The sequence below is a fragment of the Apostichopus japonicus genome, chromosome 8 (genome assembly GCF_037975245.1).
Source record: "Apostichopus japonicus isolate 1M-3 chromosome 8, ASM3797524v1, whole genome shotgun sequence".
Taxonomy (NCBI): domain Eukaryota; kingdom Metazoa; phylum Echinodermata; class Holothuroidea; order Aspidochirotida; family Stichopodidae; genus Apostichopus; species Apostichopus japonicus.
The window spans coordinates 27,774,237-27,795,628 of NC_092568.1; the positions used below are offsets into that span (position 1 = coordinate 27,774,237).

Below are 21,392 nucleotides of genomic sequence, written 5' to 3' on the forward strand. Positions count from 1 at the left end.
ATACTTTACGTAACATCGTTCAGGCTTAATTGTATAACGTTATTTTCAATTTACTGCGTAGTAGTGTCATTCTTTTTATTTTCTTGACACCAGTTTGTTTTGATACTCCTAACTATAATAAAAGTTAAATACGGGGTACCGTTTCGAGATAAATGTTGGTTATTTCCTTTCTACGTTGTTATTAAAGTTTAACAACTAACATGAACATTGATAGCGATTTTGTTTTTTGTAGGAATGAACATGATCAACCAACACTCTACCGTGCGTTTATCACACGGATAATGCAGGAACGGGAGCTCAACGCTATTGTTGGATGAACTACAGTACAGTAACCAGTGGCGTAGGAAGGTACTTTTGAGTGGGGGGGGGGGCTAAAGACTGATGGCCGGCCTGGGGAGGGGTCTAAGGGGAGGGGTGTCCCCCTGGAATTTTTTGCATTTCCAGGTAGCCTCAGATGCAATTTGGTGCAATATAGCACACTTCAACACCCACTCCATTTTGTAAACTTAATTTTGTATTTTCACCAGGCCTTAGATGCAGTTTGGTGCTCCAAATGAGATTTTTTTTCTCATTTGGAAATGAAAAAGGGGTTTTCTGACTTGCGAAGCGGGGGGGGGGGCGGAATGATACTTCCGCCCCTCCACATTTTTCACTGGGGGGCTGGCGCCCCCCAGCCCCCCCGGTTCCTACGCCCTTGACAGTAACTCTATGAGGCTTCGTGCATTACTTGCGCCATACACCCGTTCGTGCATTATCCTGCGATGAAAACACGGTACTGAGACTGTTTTGGTTAACATCTAGTTATTTTAAAATGGTAACATTTGCCCAAACTGTGTTACGTTAACCCGCGGATAGTTGAAATGAGCATGTTTCTCCTGCTTTAAATGAGTTATTTAGTCATGCTCATAATACCTGAGAGGTTTCACGTGACCGTGCATGCTGGTTTATACTCCATACTTGGGTAGTATGCTATAAACATTATGCGAGGGACAGGAGGACCGAGGTGTTTTGGGGCCTTCACAAGCATTATTTAATTATTGTAGAAATTACGGTGGCCCAGATGAGACATGGAATTTTCGAACGTTTCATGTCATATGTATTACCTTCTTTAAACTGTCCAAGTTTTGAGTGTGTGACTTTCTATAGAAGAAAAGAAATAAGATCGGAAATTAGATGTATTGTGTAGTGAATGAAACGAACATTGATTATTTGTTTGCCAAACACTCTTCTGCTAATACAATGGATCCAGTTGAATGATTTAGTACTGCCGTGTAGTAAATCCCTCGTTGACGAGTAACAAATAGAAACGTAGGCTTTGTACTAATTTCCCCCATTTTTCTAAGTGAGAGGAGGTATGTCGGTGCATGTGGTGGGGCAGTAGCCCTCTCTGCCCTCCTGTGTACGTAAGTATATATGTGGTTGTAACGGCATCCCACATTTGGGGTATCAGAAATGTCGATGTTCAAAAGCTGCGAATATTTACCGGACATTCGCTGAAATATTAACCATATTCAAGTTTTTTTTTTTTTTCTACCACTCATCCAGTTCCTTCCCGTGAAAATTCATCCTGATAGAAAATTAATATGTTGTTGTAAAGTTAGTGGCGCTATTTGTATTTGCCTAAATAATAATTGCCAAGGACATCTCTTTCTCTTTTCAATCAAGTTGGTTTGAAAAACTCACTGTGAAAACAAACTCTCCTATTTGTTTATTTGAAATCTCGCTATGAATATCAGTCATTTAGACGGTTGTAGAAGCGAGATGTGTGAAGTAACTTTAAGTCCATCCAAAAAAATTAAACAAATACCTCCATAGCACCCAATGATCGATTACCATTTCTCTGTGACGAAAACTGGACCGAATTTGCTTGATGTGGGGTTTTCGAACTTCAAGGGAAGAAAATGAAGAAGACCGTAGTCGGGCCTGCATCTATATTTCTCTTCTGTAGCGCGAAAAGAACTTTAAATATTCCATTTAGAAGCCAAGGTAGCTCGAGTGGTATAGTGAGTGAAAGTGGTAGAGTGAGGGTTGGAGTAACAGGAATAGGTAAGTGGATTGTCATATTATCTCAATTATGAAGGTTACAGAGTTGTGCATGTACTAGATTCGCGACTAGGTCTAGCCTACTTAGATTGCTGTGTAGTAATAGCATGGTGTACGGTACTGTAACTTCGCGTGTTCCCTAAATTCGCGTTACTGTGTTATACATATGTAGTTGCACAAATAGTCAAATTGTAACCACTTTCATTCATAATTTCAATATACAAAGCATAAACAAATGCAGCCAAAACAAGGCATCATCAATTTTGTGATCTGAGACACTTTCATGGATTATTCCACAGAGTCAGGGAAATTTTTCCTTGCTTTGAGCAGTTTGACTCCCAACCTTTACAAGTATAAATTTTCTATTTCCCGCGGAATCTGATCAACTAATTGATGAAATCACATAGCTGAATTGAAAGCACTAAGCCACCGAGCAAAGTAAGCTAGATGATAGATCGTGATCGCAGTTATCTTTTAAAATAACTTTAATGCTATTACTAAAGCGAATTTACAGTATAGGCCTACCATCATCTAGTATTTCTACCGGGAATTTACTGTCTTGGATCGAGAATTGGCTTGGTAATAGGAAACAGAGGGTGGTAATTAAAGGCTGTGCTTCTTCTTGGCAGGACGTTCAACGAGGTAAATGAATCTGGAGAAACTATCACACAGTAAATACGTGAGTACGCGCGTACCATGTATGGAGGGTCATGTGATGTGTTCCAGGGTGGTACTAATATACTACTCTCCCTATTACGCATGATGATTTCACCCAACTAGAACGTAAATGTGTTTGCGTGCTTAGGGCAGCAGACGACACCCGTTACCTAGCAATAACCGTGCCTGTAGCCTAACGCGATAGCTATATTCCCGTCGAGCAGCATTAGGCTCTGTTCCATGGAGAATTCCGTAGTTGCACTGAACTAAACATTTCCCCACATTTCCCATTTCTACATTCACTTATAGCGTGTAGTAATAACGTTAGGCCATATGAGACAAAGCTTGCCCCTATAGCTGTATTAATAAGTAAGATTATGTAGAAAGCCTGCCTTCATTCAAGAGAATAAGGTTGAACGTTAGCATATTAGCACTATTTCGTAGGCCTGAAGTACCAGTACCTTCTTATGCCGTTAGTTCCCATGTCCGAACCGACCAATCTTTCACGAAGTCACTAACACTGTTCTCGAACTGCTACAGAGAAATATCAGTATAGTACCACCCTGGAACACGTCACATGACCCTCCATACATGGTACGCGCGCACCCAATTGACATGAATCCTCCAGATTCATTTACCTCGTTGAGGACGTTACTAGTGGGGTTCCACAATGGTCTGTAGTGGGTCCCTTGTTGTTTGTTGCTATATAAATGACATCGACGGAGATATTTTGTGTATGTACAGCTAAAAAGTTTGCTGATGACACCAAATTGTATTCTGAGGTCTCTTCCAAAACCTATTATAAGAAGTTTCAAATGGATTTGGATCAGGTTTTTTCCCGGTCTCAGGGGTGGCAAATGCTTTTTAATATTGATAAATGCAATGTAATGCACATTGGTAGTACAGTAACCAAAAGTTTATATACAATCTTAACGGTGTGGAGTTACAGTAGGTCTCTGTTGAAAGAGACCTAGGTATCTACATTGACTCATCTCTACAACCTTCTAAACATTGTCTTGAAGCTGCTAAAAGAGGTATATAATAGGGTTTTAGGTATGATCAAGAGGAAGTTCAGTTTTCTGAAAGAGGACATCGTAGTTAGGCTTTATAAGCAGTTGGTTAGGCCTCATCTGGAGAATGCTGTGTAGGCTTGGAACCCATATTTTGCTAAGGATAAGGAAGTACTTGAAAAGGTCCAGGGGAGGGCTACTAGGATGATTAGTTCCTTAAAGAGTGTTCCTTAGTATAGGCAGTGTTCTGTTGAATCTCACCACACTAGAGCTTAGGAGGTTACGTGGGGACTTGATCCAGGTTTTCAAGATTGTGTATGGTTTCGACAATTTATCCTTTACCGACTTTTTCATGTTTGCTAACAGTAGTTGTACCAGAGGTTATTGTCTTAAACTCCATAAGTCACATAGTAGGATTAATATTCAGCATAACTTTTTTTTCTAATAGGGTTGTGAATGAGTGGAATGGTTTGCCTGAGAAAGTTTTACTTGCAAGTAGTGTCAATGGGTTTAAGAATGCTTTGGACAAGCACTTTAAGCATTGTAATCGGGTCTGAGTGTTGTGTCTTCAGTTTTTCTTTTCTCTCTCTATAGGGTCCTTGATGGGGACTTGAGTGTCCCTCCTGATCCTTTTTTTCTACTAAACTAAACTAAACTAGTATTAGTAACCAGACCCTGGAAGTGGAAATCATCACAAAGGATCTCAAGGACTTAAATCAAAGCCCCCCCTCCAACACCCCCCCCCCCCCCTTTCAGCACAAGTTTTTATCTGGTATAAGAAGCTTTATGATCTTGGTGGAACTTCAGGGAGAATGTCAGACATCTCTTACCAAACCATGATCAGATGGTCACAGCTAAAAAGATAAAAATGCAGGGTAGTCTGCAATTTACAGTAGGTTAACACTGATAACTTACAGTGTCCAATTACAGTACAAACTACAAAGTAATCACTTACCTGAATGTTATGAAGATGACCAAACTTGTCAGAACTTGTTCATTTTTTGTTGTTGTCTGAAATCATTATTTTCATACCATCACAGTCTCTTGTGAATAATTTATATCTTCCAGGAGTTGTAACACCATTGGGGATTGGTGTCAGCAATGTATGGTCAAAATTACTTCAAGGCAAGAGTGGCATTGGATTGCTGAGTGGAGAAAAATATGAAGGAATACCAAGTAAAGTAGGTAAGATGTTTGAGGATGAAAGAACTGAACCATTTATTTCGTTTTCATGTCTTTTGTGGGTAGCCAAAACAACTTTGGCAAATCTTTTCACTGGTCACTGAGTTATTAGTATCCTCGATAGTTTGCAAATCGTGTTTAATCAGAATTCATGTCTATAATCAGTATGAAATCATGTTTGTCAATATTTACATTTCTACTCAATGTAAATTTTTCGACAAAAAACGTTTTGTTATCAGTGATGATAATACCGGAGAGAATACCGTAGAGAATACAATGTGGTGTGCCACAAGGCTCTATTCTTGGTCCATTGTTTTTCATCCTTTATGTCAATGACATTACCAAAGTTTTTGGTAAAGTTAAAGTTGTTTTGTTTGCTGACGACACAAATATCTTCTTCGTACCACAATCGAGTACTTTATTTCATATTGAAGTATCAACTGAATAAAGACAAGTTCAGGGACTGGTTTGCTGGCAACAAATTATCATTGAATATTGATAAAACAAACTATATAGTTTTTGGTTTCGATGATAATCGTAACCTTTGCAATCATGCGTATGTGTGTGTGTGTGTGTGTGTGTGCGTTTGTGACGCCCAGCTTGTAAACACGATATCTCAAGAAGGGAAGCTTGGACAGTTCTCATATTTGGTACATAGGAGTATCTTATTGAGTACAAGAAGCCTATTGTTTTTGGTTTAGGTCAAAGGTCACTTGGGGTCACCAGGGGTCAAATAGTGAAAAGCTTGTAAACATGATATCTCAAGAAGCAAAGCTTGGATTGATTTCATTTCTGGTATGTAGGTTGACCACATTAAGTACAAAAAGCCTATCGTTTTTGGTGGATATCGAAGGTCATTTAGGGTCACCAGGGGTCAACTTGTAAAAACCTTTTCATAATATACAGTATCTCCCATCGTCCAGCCCATAAGTATATGACATGGGCGATTCGCCTCATAAGAATAGGAGAGCCTACTGACAATTGAAAATGATCTTACGGGCATCCGTAGATTTGAATCTGAACTCGCGACAATATCTCCATTGACTTAAGTGTGTCGCTAGAAGTCCTGAATTGCTATGTACATATCTACATACAGTACATGTACAGTGTCTTCCAAGGCTTGCTTGCAGACCATAGATATATAAAAGTGCTAGAGCTACTTCAACACTTGTGACTCATCCGTATGGATATTTTGCTAAAGAGTTGATGTGATTTCGATGGAATAGTGCACTTGAATGGCAAAGCATGCCTTCTCTAGAAAATATTTGTAGATCATTGGTAGTTCTGGTTGGATGTAAGTTGCACAGGTACCCCGAATTTCAAAACATTTCTTGGCCAGCTGCCAAGGAGAAACTAGGTCAAGCACCTGTGAACTTGAGATTTGCTTTCACTCCATGGAGTTGGCTGTAATGTTGGCCTAGTTTTTCTCAATAACTTGTGAAACTACCATTGACAGGGTGTGACAAGGTTGATATTTGGGACTAGTTGTGAATGGGGTAAGGGATTGTTTCAAAACATAACAGTCATGTCATCCAATGTCAACAAAGGTCAATCAGGGGTCAAAAACTAGTATTTTTGCAATAACTTGAGAACCAAATGTCCATTAAGGTTGGGAGTTAAGCTATTGTAATACAATAGTAGACCTGCATTTGGGTGACCTTTGACCTCAGGTTGACCTCCAGTGACCTGTATTAGCTTCTTTCAAGTTGATTCTTTGAAGTTTTGTGGGCATATTCCAATCTAAATTGTCCATAAGTGGACTCCTCTGCAACCTTAATATGCGAAGTTATTAGAGATTTGGTTTGGTTTGTAATACTTGGTGTGCGGATTCATAACATTGAGTACAAGAACCCTACTGTTTTTGATGGAGGTGTGTATAACCACGTACAGACTGACCTGTGTTAGCATGCCATAGTGTTATTGTAACAGCTAGTTCTGGTTATACTAACAAGCAGAAGTCTAGTGCATTGAAGTTATCGAAACCTCAATGCATTTTGCATTCTGGTTAATACTTCTTACAATTTTACATGGAATGCTGATATAACTATGGGCGGTCAACGACTACAACAAGTCAAAAGCACTAGATTTTTAGGCGTTTATATAGATCATAAACTTAAATGGTGTGAAGACATTACAACTGTCTGTAAAAAAGTTGCAAAAAACACTGGTGTTTTAGCTAAGCTTAAGCATTATCTGCTACAACACATATTAAAGATTCTCTACCAGACATTAGTCCTGCCACATATTACGTATTGTTGTAACATATGGTCTGGTACTAGATACACCAATCTGAATCCCATTTATATTACGCAGAAGAGAGCAGTCCGCCATATAGCACATGCCAAACCACGGGACCACACAAATCATTCTAGGTTGTTAAAAACTGATGACATTATTCGGGTTAATCTTGCTACATTTGCTACATTTGCTTATAAGGCATGGAATGGACTGTTACCAAATGCTTTTAATGACTACTTAATAAGTAACAGTGATGTTCATCATTACAATACCAGATTTTCAGGCAATGCACATTATAACAGATATAATTCTACAATGGGGATGTTATCACTAAGGGCACGTACAATCAAAACATGGAATTCTCTATCAGACAATATTACAAATAAACCTTCTGCAAAATCATTCAGAAGAAACTTTATTCAAAAAATTATTGCATCTTATTAATTGAACATGTTCATTTTTTCTTATATATTTTGTTTTCTTTTTCCTTTTCTTTACAGGTAGTCCTCTACTTTGTTAAGCCATCTGAAGGTTTTTTAGAGGACTTCCTATCACATTATATATATTCACGTGATGAAATAAAATAAATCAATCAATCAATTAATCAATAATGGTTTTATCAGTATTACCTTAGATCTACATATATGCTCTCAGCAAAATGAGCATGACTAATCCGTTCGATATCATTCATCTGGACAGTAAAATATTTCTGTACCCAATATTGCTTGGTGTGGTTTATAAACGTAATTGTTATATTTACATTTTTAATCTGCATTTGTTATTCGATTATATTTAATGTGCTTTTATCAATATTATTTGATGCTTACCAACAGCTGGATTGGTTCCAAGGGGCGAGGGCGACGGCCAGTTTCATGCTCCGAGTCACCTTACGAAAGCTGTGAGTACAGTATGAGTGAAAGTGTGTAAAATTTATCCCAATTTAGCCTTTTGTTGAACTGAGATAGTACAATCTTAAGTCACATTTTTTTTTTTTTTGGGGGGGGGGTTACTAGTAGGTGCCCCCAGTTTAGCTCCTGATATCACCATTTACAATATCAAAACCATCAAATTATCTACTTTTTAAAATATTTATATTCAACCTATACATGTACAGGCATATTTTTTTGGTAGGCAACAACGAAACAAATGTCATTGCAAATAAACTTAGCTATTCAAAAATGTGGCTTTAAATGATAAAGTAACAATGATTGATTGTATCTACAACATATTTATTTACAACCCAGTTTTCTTGAACTTTGGAAAGAGTCTTTCTTACTAAATTTATGAGATAATAGTTTTAATCCAGGCAGATTATTTAAAAAACACAAAAAACTATCAGCTATTAGTGTAGCCTAGTTACAAGGCTGAAAGTAAGGCTTGGTCAGGGCAAGGCCATTGGGCCTCTTTGTTATAAATTTGGGAGGGCCCCAAGGTCATCAAATAGGGCACCAAGGTCAAACATTGTTTGGTAGTAGGGCACCAAGGCCAAAAACAATTATGTTGCTGGACAGTCAAAGAAACATCAGTATTAGCTTTATGTGATATTATGAATATGAAGCAGAACACATAACACATACTATTGGTTGGTTCAATCATGTTTTAACTCTGCTAACATAATGTAAAAATCACTAAGTATGCAAACACATATATGTGACTCATAGTTTGATATTAACTGATCTTTATCTTGTGGAAGTTTATTTCGTGGACTTCATTTTGTAAAATGGTTTTATTTATCTACTTGGAATTGCATTCAAGTGACAGGGCACAGCTGCCAAATTACAGCCAAAGAATTTGGGCAAGACAGCCGTTGTGACCTTCCACGATGGGTGCTTTTGTAGGCTATCGTGGAGAAATACAACAGCCTTTGTTTACTTCCAGCACTGAATTATGTATTATGTATTTGTCCAGGTGTATCTAGCCTTGTTAACATTGCATACAGATAACAACCAGTATTTTAATTGCAACTCTTTGGACCAGGAGACAGCACTCTGCCGAGGTTTTACTACAGAACTTCAAAGTCATAAACTGGGTGACTCTTGAGTGGAGTGGGAATTGGTTATTGTAAAAAAGACAACTGTTTATAAGAAGGATGATGAAGATTCTGAAAATCTCTTGCTCTTACTTATCCTGTAGGAGTTGAAGATAGCAGAAGATGTGACTCAGTTCGCTCTTGTTGCCTCAGAGGAAGCCCTCTGTCAAGCCAAATGGAAACCGACATCAGATCAAGATAAACTGGACACAGTAAGCTATTGATTTTGAGTGAACAAATGTTGAATATGAGAAAGAAAAAGATCAAAATATAAAATAGAAGAAATAAACAATATAAAAGAGAGAAAAAAATAAAAGCACTCAATCTGAGTAGTTCTGCAAACTCTTTAGTTGCTTTTTCTTACCTGTCTTAATTCAATTAAATTAGCCCATCTCTAGGGCAAGCTTTTGACCAGTACTTCGATTGTATGCGATGACCAAATTTCTGTTTGGACAATCACGTAAGCTTTTGAGATCATCAGGTGAAGGACTTGTTGTTTACATCATATACAGATTGCATTGTAAGTAAATACTGTACCTTCAAAATAGTAGATTGGCATCGCCCTATCACCTTGGAGGAACTGAAATTAAACAAAAAATAGTAGTAGGCCGTTGATCCACTCAAAGTTAAATTTTAATGGCCCAAAGCTGGTGTTCTATTCACCAAACCCAGCTCTCCTGCCATATACACCTTGGTTGTTGTTTTTGCTACCTTTTTTCGGCATCAATATTTGTTTGGACCATCAAGAAATACAATAAGAATTTTTTGTCCAAGGGATAACCTGAAAGAATCTTTAAATATCTTGTCCAATTGGTTATAATAATGATTCTGTTTTGTAGGGTATGGCTGTTGGTGTCAGTTTACCAGGACTCCAGGAAATTGTTGACACTGGTAGAACACTAGAGACAAAGGTAAGTCATCTGTTTTGTTCCATTTTCCTTAATGAAAAAAAAATGATTTTGATTTGCATCAATCTAGAACATGCAGTGAACAACACTTACTGGTCAGTTATACGTTTATGTGTTTAACAAATAAATAAAGATTCCAGTCACCAGAGGGCAATATTTGTCACTACGCCAAAGTGTATTTGTTGCCAAACTTCAAAGTAGTCTTACCAAGATATCTTATCTTTACAAACAAAGTAATACCAATATAACAGGACACGTCTTGTCTTTATATACTCTAAGTAATAACTGCCTCCTAATCCGTTCCAAACCCTATTTAAAGAAAACATGCGCAACACGCACCATTCAAACAAATCATGCACCACACACATCCCAAGCAACACGCACAACCGACACACGCATAAACATTGTTAACACCGTCACACGCACAGTTGACGCCAACATTAATTCAATCACACATTACAATGTGATAGAACTTGAATGGATCAGCATGTGTAAGGGAACAAGGAAGGATTTGCAGGTTTTTCTTGTGGGAGACATTTTGGTTTGTATAAACTTATAGAACTGCAGTCATTTTTGCAGCATAGCCTGCAAAAAGTTGAGACATTCTCTTGTTCTCTCCCCCACCCCCCTTTATGCCATCCCTGACAAGGTCTGTATTTCTTTATAGATTACTGTATCATCATTACCTGTGACAATAAGTTCAGCACATAGTGCAGAAAGAAAAGACTTTATTCTCATCTTCTCTCTCCATGATACCAATTAGTGTCCCCCATTAAGTCACTGTATCATTACCAGTGACAGTAGTTTAAAGAACCAGTGACATCCTTTAATATAACCTTTTGTTTTCCATTTGTCTACAGGGGTACCGCAAAGTCAGTCCTTTCTTTGTGCCAAGGATCTTACCTAATCTCACAGCTGGACACATTGGCATCAGGTATGGCTTCCAGGTAAGAGTGATGTACACAGAGAAAGGAAGGAATCAGAAGGGGACAATCAAATAATCCCTTCTGCTGTGCTCTGCCATGTGGTTATTTGGCCTCTTTCCTATTCAGATCTATAAAGAATCCATGATTGAGATGTATCGAATGTCTCCCTTCATTAAATCTTCTGTTTTCGTTTAGAAAAAATAAGACACGTATTACTTGTTGCCAATTTTTGCTATAATACAAAATCGACAGGTAGAGGTTGTACCCATCGCCCTTACCTCTCCACGATGGTACTACTCCTCTCCCTCCTCAACAGGGCCCCTTCCCCACCAGATTACTATGTAAACTATATATCTCATAGATCTGTTATGTACACATCTGTCATGACCTATATGAGAACTCTTGCCCCTCTACATAACGTAGCTGCTCCTTCCATGCACCCCCACCAGGTGAGACCCATCTGCTAACACCACTGGTAGTATCTGGAAGTTTTCTCTAACTGTTTTTTTATTCCTTTACTCATAGGGACCTAACCACTGTGTGTCGACTGCATGCACCACAGGCTGTCACGCAGTTGGTGATGCCATGAGGTTTATCCGTAATGGTGATGCCAAAGTCATGGTAGCAGGAGGAGCGGAGGCCTGCATATGTCCGGTAGCGATGGCAGGCTTTTCAAGGTATTAAGAAATGCAAGTGATTGTTTTTTTCCTCAAGACTAGTATCAGATTTTTCTTCTTCTGTATCTGTCAAAAGGAAGAAAACAAAATCTAACAGATAGAAATGTGAAGATGGCAAAACATCTTTTTCTTTGCTGAAACCTGTTAAATAGTTATATCTTCACAAGTGATCTGTTTTACCAACAAATTTTATCCTTAACTATTCATAAATATTGTTATTATTTTGTCAGAAAAAAATTGACTAAGTGAAAGTGTTACATGATAATAACAATGTATTCATATCATGGTTAAGGATCAAATAATAATTTATTATTTATCACAGTTTTGTCTGTGTGGCATGCCTTAGAAAATGTTTCAGCTAGACAATAACTGTCTTTATATTCTCAGAAGTAAATGCTGAAATAAGGAAACAGATTCGATGGAATTTATGAATATACTTGTTGTGCCCATATGTTAGGATGTTATAGTAATCTTCTACAGTAAACTATATTTAACAGCTCTTTGGATGATTAACATATAAAAACATGTGACAGCAAAGAATACAAATGTGCTGCCCTCTGAGTAGACATTTAGGATCCTTGGTCAAAAACTTTGATCCCTTATCATTTATATTTCCCAGGGCACGTGCTCTCAGCACCAAGTATAATGACAGACCACAAGAATCTTCCAGACCTTTTGATGCAAGGAGAGATGGTTTTGTGATGGCTGAAGGGGCAGCAGTTCTCATATTAGAGGTTTGGTCTGCTAAGGTTGATCTGATCAATCAAAAATAGACATATTTAGATGGTTACAATTGTCAGTCAACAATTTGCCTGTTGAAATATGGATTTATTTTAGCTACTAGTAGTAGGTGTGTCTGCAAGATCAAGGGTAGGGACAGTTTATAGTGGGGGTGGGGGTGGGGAAGCAGAGGATGGATGTTGCTTAGTGGCAGGATTCCACGATCGATTAGATCAAAGTATTGTTTACTTGTACAAGGCACTTTAGCTCAATTGCCTCTTAGCAACCAGGTGTATAAACAGGGACTTATGTATATAGCTTGTGTATATAGTTGTGTGCACTGGATTGTGGCTGCATCCTTTGGGATACTCTATAAAGGACCCATAGATGTGGTGCTGTGTAATGCTCAGACAGCAATGTGCTGAATTGTTCACAGCTTGTGTGTCTTGGTTTGACAGTTTAACCATTGAAAGTTATTTGACAGACCTGTCAACCCCTAAATTTGTAAATCTGGAGAGATTTGAAAAGACAAAACCCAGGGGGTTGGTACCTGAAACCAGGAGATTTTACAAACTATTGTAAAGCCCAGTAAGACTCTGAGTGTTGGAATGTCAGGTATAGGAAAGCCATTGATACAAATAAACAATCAATTTGTAAACTTTAAATTGATAATTTCCTTTCTTATCTGACTCTTTAAAGCTAACACTTGTCATGTTTTCTCTCACTTAGGAGTGGAATCATGCGGAGAGTAGAGGGGCAAACATTCTAGCAGAGATACTCGGCTACGGTCTTTCAGGTGAGGTTGAACAACATTTGTAGCAATAAAAGGAATCTTGTTAGAATAATAGATGATAACAAAGTGCTGTGAATCAAACAGAATAAACAAGGAAAATGGGATATTTTGCTAGAAACATAAAAAAATCAAAATCACAAGGGAGTCTAATATCAACAAAGCTTTAGTTTCTCAAAAGACTCATCTACAACTTTGCCATTTTTTGTACAAAAGAATTTTACTGGTTCCTTTTTTCTATTGGAATATTTACAAATTTATTTGATGGTCACATGTATATTAATTTATTGCACAATTATTGTTATATGTGTTTTCTTGTTTCTTTTGAGAACTAAAGTACTCATTTTCAGTATTCTCCCTGTAAAAGTCTAGTTTGATATATGCAGATGCTGGAAATTCAATGCTAATGGTACCAGTAAATAAAGGACCATATTTCATGTTCTACATTGGTTTACCACTTACAACTTTACATTTAATGTAAACAAATGAGTTAACCTATGATACATTGTCCTGTGAAGTCTAGTTACTACTGTCCCAAGCTCTGCTAGTTTTGTAAATTAAACTTTTTCCCATCCAATGACAGGTGATGCCAGTCACATCACCGCCCCTAGGGGAGATGGATTCGGTGCACAACGATGCATGAAGGCTGCCCTGAGGGATGCACGTGTCAGAGTTGAGGATGTTGGATATGTTAATGCTCATGCAACTTCAACACCTCTAGGTAAGGTGAAAGTATTGTAACATTCAGGTAGTGGGTTTGACACCCAATGAAACAGCAGTTACATTCCAGTTTGATGTTTACCATTTAAAGGGAGTAGTCATTAATAAATGTCAAATATATTAGAAATGTTTAAGTAAGTTTAAAATTCATTGCAATTGTTAACATCAAGATCTGATCACATCACAAAGATGGAGGGGGGATGGGGTTATTGGGTTGGAGAGAATCACAGCACTGAGTTAGGGTAGTTTGGTTGGAAAGAGAGTTGTGCCCTTTATTTGATCAAATTTCCTGTTTGCTTGCTGCAAGTAGTAGTTCTTCCCTCCTGTCCTGCCCTCCAAACTGTTTACTGCTTTAACCAGTGGCTGCACTTGGTGAATGGATTTCTTAATATTTTGAAGTACTCCATTAAATTTAACAGATTTGAGAAGTCCAATTCATTTCCTGGAAAATTTGCTAGTACTCTAATGAGAGACTAAGTTTTTTATGCAACCAATGGGGCAATGATTGGTTATAGAGTTTGAAACATTAACTGTATATGTATTGCTCCCGATGGTACCGTAATAAGTTGTCATACATTTTTAAGGGACATTTTACATTTGCAGATTAATTTTTGGTGATTTTGTGAATTACCAGATGAGAAAGATTATAACTCTGGATACTAAACAAATTGACCAGAACATGTTCATTAACAATTGCATTCAGATTTATATCTCATATTATTGTACAGAAAAAAAACAACATAACATACGGCACAGTAATAAAATAACATAGTATGAAAATAGTGATTCTGTTAATAAGGCTAGTGACCATAGAACCAAAAAAAAAATAGTGAAGAATGATAAGAATCTCAATTCAACAAAAGATATTTACAAAATATAAGGAAAGAAAGAAACAGGACAGAGAATAAGCTGAAAAGTAATAAAAAGGAAATAAGAAATAAGAAAGGGATAGAACGCAATCAGCAAAAGAACAAATTCACAAGAGATGGCCAGGAAGAAGAGTAGCTCACAAATAATTGCTTAAAATTTTAACCCAATGAACCCAAATGACTGTTGATCTCTTCTAAAAGAATGAGGTATCTGAGCAGATTTAACAGAAGGAGAAAGTGGCTGCCACATGGTAATTGTTGAGGTGTAATTTGCCATGCTGATTATTTGTGACAGGTAACTGTCAAAATATGGTACAAATGGGTATGATCAGTACCAGATTATGCAATGGGAAGATCAGATCAGTGCTTAAGGCCCCCCAAATTCAAGGGGCTTGAAAGGTGAAGCATCCCCCAGAGGTCACAGACTGCTGTGAACACTGCCAAGAAAGACTTCTGGTTTTGGGTTGTGCATTCACACTTTAATGGGGATGTGGAAAGAATATGGTGCTGTAGGATCACCAGAGGTTGTTAATGTGGCACTGGGTGATAAACAAGTATTTCATCACTTCTCCTACAGGCGATGAAATTGAGAATCAGGCAATCAAGTCTGTCTTTGGTTCCCATGCCAACAACCTGGCTGTGTCTTCCACCAAAGGAGCGACGGGTCATCTGTTAGGTGCTGCTGGAGCATTAGAAGCAATATTCACTGTACTAGCATGTCAACATGTAAGTGATAATAAGCTTAATTATCTTCCGTGTTAAAATATAATTTAAATCTACACTTCACATTGAGCATCGATTGCTGGTTGGAGTGTTAGCTCAGTGGTTAGCGCCGGTGCCTTTCAATCATAAGATCCCGAGTTCGAGTCACTCAAAGATTAATTTATGTCGTCCAGTTACAGAGTTGTTGACAATTGACAATTCATAATCATGGACATTAAATATGAATGTAAGAGACTGACTTCGGTCAGCTTGCGGATGGCTTCTTCGCGAGTTCCTGCTTGCAGGAGGATCTAAACTACATACATACATACATACATACATACATACATACATACATACATACATACATACATACATACATACATACATACATACATACATACATACATACATACATACATACATACACACATACATACATACATACATACATACATACATACATACACACATACATACATACATACATACATACGTAATCTTTAGTACCACTGTGAAGTTATTTAAACTATTTCTACTCCTCCCTAAAGTATTTTTTTATTTTCATCTCCAATTTTCCTCTCTTCCAGGGTCAGCTGCCTCCAACAATTAATCTAGAAGAGACAGACGATGAATTTGATCTGAATTATGTGCCTAATAAATCTCAGGTTTGGCTGGGAGATGGTAGACAGATTGGACTCACAAACTCTTTTGGGTTTGGCGGTACCAATGCCTCTTTATGCATTGGAAGCGTCAGATGACAGTGGTCTATGATTGTTCATGTCTTTGATGGACAAGGGAAAGAACAGACGAAGGCAATTTAAGATGTTAATTCTTGATCTGTCGTGATGAAATATCGATGTTCGATGAAAAGTAATATCCAATTAAAGGAATGATTACAGCTATGACTATTTAAATTTTATTAATATGAGATTTAAAGAAGTCAAATGGGAAGATGACTGATGATATCATCCTTTGATATGTCAAATTTACCACTTTTTACGTTTTTGTTATCAAATTTACAAACCAGTTAAAGCAGAATTTTTGGATGTTCTTGTAGTCTCAATTAGCATCTGCTTATTCATGAATATAATTGTGCATGCATATGTTAAAATTGTTGTTTTGACATGTATAAGGCCTTTAAATTTGAATTGTTCAAAGTGTACTTTGTGATGTTGTGTAAGTGCAACATTTTACATATAATCCTGTGTCTTAAACAGTGTTTCATATTCGGTCGCTACTGCAGCAATATTAAAGGCTTTACTATGCATTGAGCTGCATATCATTGTCAGACATATTACGTATATAGTTACCTTTCCAGTCCTTACTCCTGAATTGAACAGCATATTTGGCTAGTTAAGGTTAGTAGAAAAAGGATCAGGAGGGACACTTAAGTCCCCATCAAGAACCCTATAGGAGAGAAAAAACACAGAAAACACAAACACTTAGACCCGATTACAATGCTTAAAGTGCTTGTCCAAAAGTTTTCTTTAATCCATTTTTACTTCTTGCAAGTACAACTTTCTCAGGCAAACCGTTCCACTCATTCACAACCCTATTAGAAAAAAAAGTTATGCTGAATATTAATTCTACTTTGTAACTTTTGGAGTTAACGTCAATGACCTTTGGTACAACTACTATTAGCAAACATGAAAAAGTCAGTGAAGGATAAATTGTCAAACCATACAAAATGTAGGAAACTGTGTTAATAACTGATGGGGGAGAGATGTGTAGGTTTGAGTGAATATACCATATGCCGAATGTCTACTTAGAAATTACATTAAAACACCGTGATGACATTCGTATCAACTGGTTACATTGAACTTTTTTTCTAATAAGCTTTATGCTCTATTGAAGTTTTTTTAGACGAGAAGAACACAATGAATGTGATTGAGAGAGAGCAAGAGAATAAAATGTCATTTTGGTTTTTTGTTGTTGTTCATGTCAATGTTACTGGAATGCTATTTTCCATTAATTAATGCCTATTAAGTGTCCAGTGTCCTGGAACTTTTTCACATCCAGGACAATTTGAAGGTGAAATAATCTGAGACAAATTGCGCTAAAACAGAATTGATGGTAATTGCAACATATTTACATTCACAAGGGCAGGGCTATGATTTTATATTTAAATCCGTAAAAATATCAAATCTACACCATTACGATAAGAATGATCCATCCTTTGACACATTGGTGTGAATTCGACTGAGATATTTTGTGTAAAGCTAAGAAGTTTGCTGATGACACTAAATTGTATTCTGAGGTCTCTTCCAAAAGCTATTATGAGAAGTTTCAAATGGATTTGGATCAGGTTTTTTCCTGGTCTCAGGGGTGGCAAATGCTTTTTAATATTGATAAATGTAAGGTAATGCACATTGGAAGTAGTAACCAAAAGTTTACATACAATCTTAATGGTGTGGATTTAGAGGAGGTCTCTGTGAAAGAGACCTAGGTATCTACATTGACTCATCTCTGCAACCTTCTAAATATTGTCTTGAAGCTGCTAAAAGAGGTAATAGGGTTTTGGGTATGATCAAGAGGAACTTCAGTTTTCTGAAAGAGGACATCGTAGTTAGGCTTTATAAGCAGTTGGTTAGGCCTCATCTGGAGTATGCTGTGCAGGCTTGGAACCCTTACTTTGCTAAGAATAAGGAAGTACTTGAAAATGTCCAGAAGAGGGCTACTAGGATGATTAGTTCCTTAAAGAGGGTTCCTTATTATAGGCGGTTACAACTGTTGAATCTCACCACACTGGAGCTTAGGAGGTTACGTGGGGACTTGTCCAGGTTTTCAAGATTGTGTATGGTTTTGACAATTTATCCTTTACTGACTTTTTCATGTTGGCAAACAATAGTTGTACAAGAGGTCATTGTCTTAAACTTCAAAAGTCGCATAGTAGGATTAATATTCGGCATAACTTTTTTTCTAATAGGGTTGTGAATGAGTGGAATAGTTTGCCTGAGATAGTTGTACTTGCAAGTAGTGTCAATGGGTTTAAGAATGCTTTGGACAAGCACTTTAAGCATTGTAATCGGGTCTGAGTGTTTGTGTCTTCAGTTTTTTCCCTCTCCTATAGGGTCCTTGATGGGGACTTAAGTGTCTCTCCTGATCCTTTTTTCTACTAAACTAAACTAAACTAAATTTGAGATTTTACACTCACACACTGCTGATCCAGTTCCAAGCTATTCACTGTTAAAATATGCTAAACCTCCGATATGTTCTTTTAAAGGCTAACTTGATGATGTTATCAGCTCTTCTAGAACAGGCTTTAATGTTAATGTTAAGTTTTGTTAACCCATTGCTTTACATAAATTCTCACTCAACCAAAGCATGTTCCTTTAACTTGATATTAAAACAACAACACCCTTGCACCCATTGAAAGAAAATTAAACACCATCTTTCTATCCAAAAGTTGACAAATTTGTACTACCACTGTAAACATGTCATTTGAGACAGGTAAATATCTTTTTGTGATTTTGTGCTGGATCTGAGGAACTCAGCTAAATGGATAAAGTATTAGACTAAATAGTCTTGTCACTCTAAACCGATGAACCTCGGCAAATTAATGGGTCGTTCCCGTACAAATTAAAAGTGGCATAAAAAATCTAGCCTGGTCTGATAGCACTGTTTTTCAACCATTCACAACAAATTAACTGAGGTTTGTTAAACTTTGTTTCTAAAGTCATCTTTTTTATGAATTTTTCCTTCATGTCTTTCCATTGTAATATAGCTTGTAAATCTATTGCAATCAAAAACTTTTACATTTTTTTTTTACATTTTATAATAATATTCTGTAACTACTGTAGTTGATACAACAATACTAGACATTTCACTAGTAGATGGGTTATAAATAATAATAAAAAAATTGACATTTCTGACATTACATAAGTTAGGGAAATCATTAAATGTTCTTAGATCTCTGTCTGTGGCTCTGACTCCCTCCCACCAAGAAAGTGTTAATCCCCCACCCCCTCCTATCACCAAAAGCAATCCATTTTCGCCCTTAAAATCAAGGGCGTAGGAACCGGGGGGGCTGGAGGCGCCAGCCCCCCCAGTGAAAAATATGGGGGGCGGAAGTATCATTCCGCCCCCCCCGCTTGGCAAGTCAGAAAACCCCTTTTCATTTCCAAATGAGAAAAAAATCTCATTTGGAGCACCAAATTGCATCTAAGGCCAGGTGAAAATGCAAAACTTTTTAAAAAATGGAGTGGGTGTTGAAGTGTGCTATATTGCACCAAATTGCATCTGAGGCCACCTGGAAATGCCCAAAAAATCCAAAGGGGAGGGGGACACCCATCCCCTTAGACCCCTCCCCCAGGTCGGCCATCGGTCTTCAGCCCCCCCACTCAAAAGTACCTTCCTACGCCACTGCTTAAAATTACTGGCTATCGTTGACTCATTCGAGTCTTCAAATGTAACATGCATGATCTACACTTTATGCAGAGTTCTTACGTCTACATGGCTTGTGTATTCCTATCTAGTAATTTTCTTTCATACTCTTTTATGGACAGAACCACCTATGGTGTCCACCATGGAACTGCTCACCGAGAGACCTCCAGAAGACTTAAATTTGGAAGACACTTGGGAAGATGACGAAACATCAGACAGAGACAATAAATTGGAATCCCAAGCCCCTGTAGCTGATTCAGATCCCTACTCTAGTCTCATTATGGACATGAAAGCCTCCATCTCACCTCCGAGTTAAGTACAGTCTAACTCTTACCAGATCAGGAAAGGCTTACCAGACCGATAACCTCCTGAAGGCAGAAGAAGACAAAAAAGTTGGTTCCAATTCTGGTAGCGACGTGCCGAACGCTTCATCGATCCAAAATGACAAGCTGATGGAAGTTTCCACCGAAGGGTTTAGAAATAGGACTAAAGTTGAAGAAGAATCGGAAAGTGATTCGGTATATATATATATATATATATATATATATATATATATATATATATATATATATTTATATATATATATATATATATATATATATATATATCGAATATATATATATATCGAATATATATATATATCGAATATATATATATATATATACATATATATATATATATATATATATATATAAACAATTGTACAATTGTGCTATGAAACCAACTGTGGCTGGTCTGGAACTCGACCGAGTCGTCGGGAACACGATGCGTTTCGGTATTAGACCAGGATCTATATGATCCGTAACTCATACAGTGAATCTAAAAATAAATTCCGCATGTGATTGGAGAATTGAGCACATCTCCTGTGAATATCATGTAGTGCGTGGGGGGGGGGGCAGGCGGATGCACCTATCACTTCTTGAGATTGTTCCAATCTGCGTGAAAATGCCCCACCACCCACACCCCACAACCCCTACGCCCCACCCCTCTTATCACTTCCCGATGGGTTACAAAACTTAAACAATAACCTTCGCCCGTAGTACCAAACCTTGACAAAATCCGGCAACACACCACTTCATCGATAGATAACGAGTCTAGTGATCGGGCTGTGTATTAGTGATGCTAGAGGTCGTGCATATGGCAAGCCCTTTAACATTTACCTCGCAATTAGACTTAAGTCGAATACATTTCACTTAAGTGGAATACATTCTACTTAAGTGAAATGTTATTCCACTTAAGTAAAATGTATTCCACTTAAGTGGAATTCAATATCCCTTAAGTAGAATTCCATTTCTCTTAAGTGGAAATGGACATTTCTATTTCACTTAAGTGGATATGCCTCCCACTTAAGTGGAATTGTATTTCACTTTAGTGGAAATGCATTCCACCTAAGTGAAATTGTATTTCACGTAAGTGGAATACATTTCCACTTAAGTGGAATACATTTCCACTTAAGCTAAATAGCCCATCTATATCACTTAAGTGGAATACAATTCCACTTAAGTGAAATGCATTTCCACTTAAGTGAAATACAA

The 21,392-nt window shown here is 37.4% G+C and overlaps 1 protein-coding gene across 2 annotated transcripts; it reads left to right on the forward strand.

Moving 5' to 3' along the window:
- Positions 1-1,896: 1,896 nt before the first annotated feature.
- LOC139971398 (3-oxoacyl-[acyl-carrier-protein] synthase, mitochondrial-like) lies at positions 1,897-20,369 on the forward strand. Of its 2 annotated transcripts, XR_011794373.1 has the most exons (13): positions 1,897-2,046; positions 4,779-4,895; positions 7,964-8,028; positions 9,264-9,371; positions 9,999-10,070; positions 10,928-11,014; positions 11,519-11,670; positions 12,290-12,404; positions 13,120-13,186; positions 13,764-13,901; positions 15,347-15,495; positions 16,062-16,286; positions 19,980-20,369. XR_011794373.1 is itself a non-coding variant. In XM_071977774.1 (12 exons), the coding sequence occupies exons 1-12, from the start codon at positions 1,902-1,904 to the stop codon at positions 16,230-16,232; spliced, it is 1,386 nt and encodes a 461-aa protein (XP_071833875.1). In that variant the 5' UTR covers positions 1,897-1,901; the 3' UTR covers positions 16,233-19,210. The 2 variants fall into 2 exon arrangements, 1 of the variants encoding a protein (XP_071833875.1); XM_071977774.1 differs by lacking the exon at positions 19,980-20,369 and having other exon boundaries at positions 16,062-19,210.
- The last annotated feature ends 1,023 nt before the right edge of the window (positions 20,370-21,392 follow it).

Bases quoted from the DNA above. Each gene is read 5' to 3' on its own strand.
- LOC139971398 (XM_071977774.1), top strand. From the start codon at position 1,902: ATGAAGAAGACCGTAGTCGGGCCTGCATCTATATTTCTCTTCTGTAGC. The intron at 10,071-10,927 runs GTAAGTCATCTG...ATTTGTCTACAG, and splicing joins GTAGAACACTAGAGACAAAG to GGGTACCGCAAAGTCAGTCC. The intron at 11,015-11,518 runs GTAAGAGTGATG...CTTTACTCATAG, and splicing joins GCATCAGGTATGGCTTCCAG to GGACCTAACCACTGTGTGTC.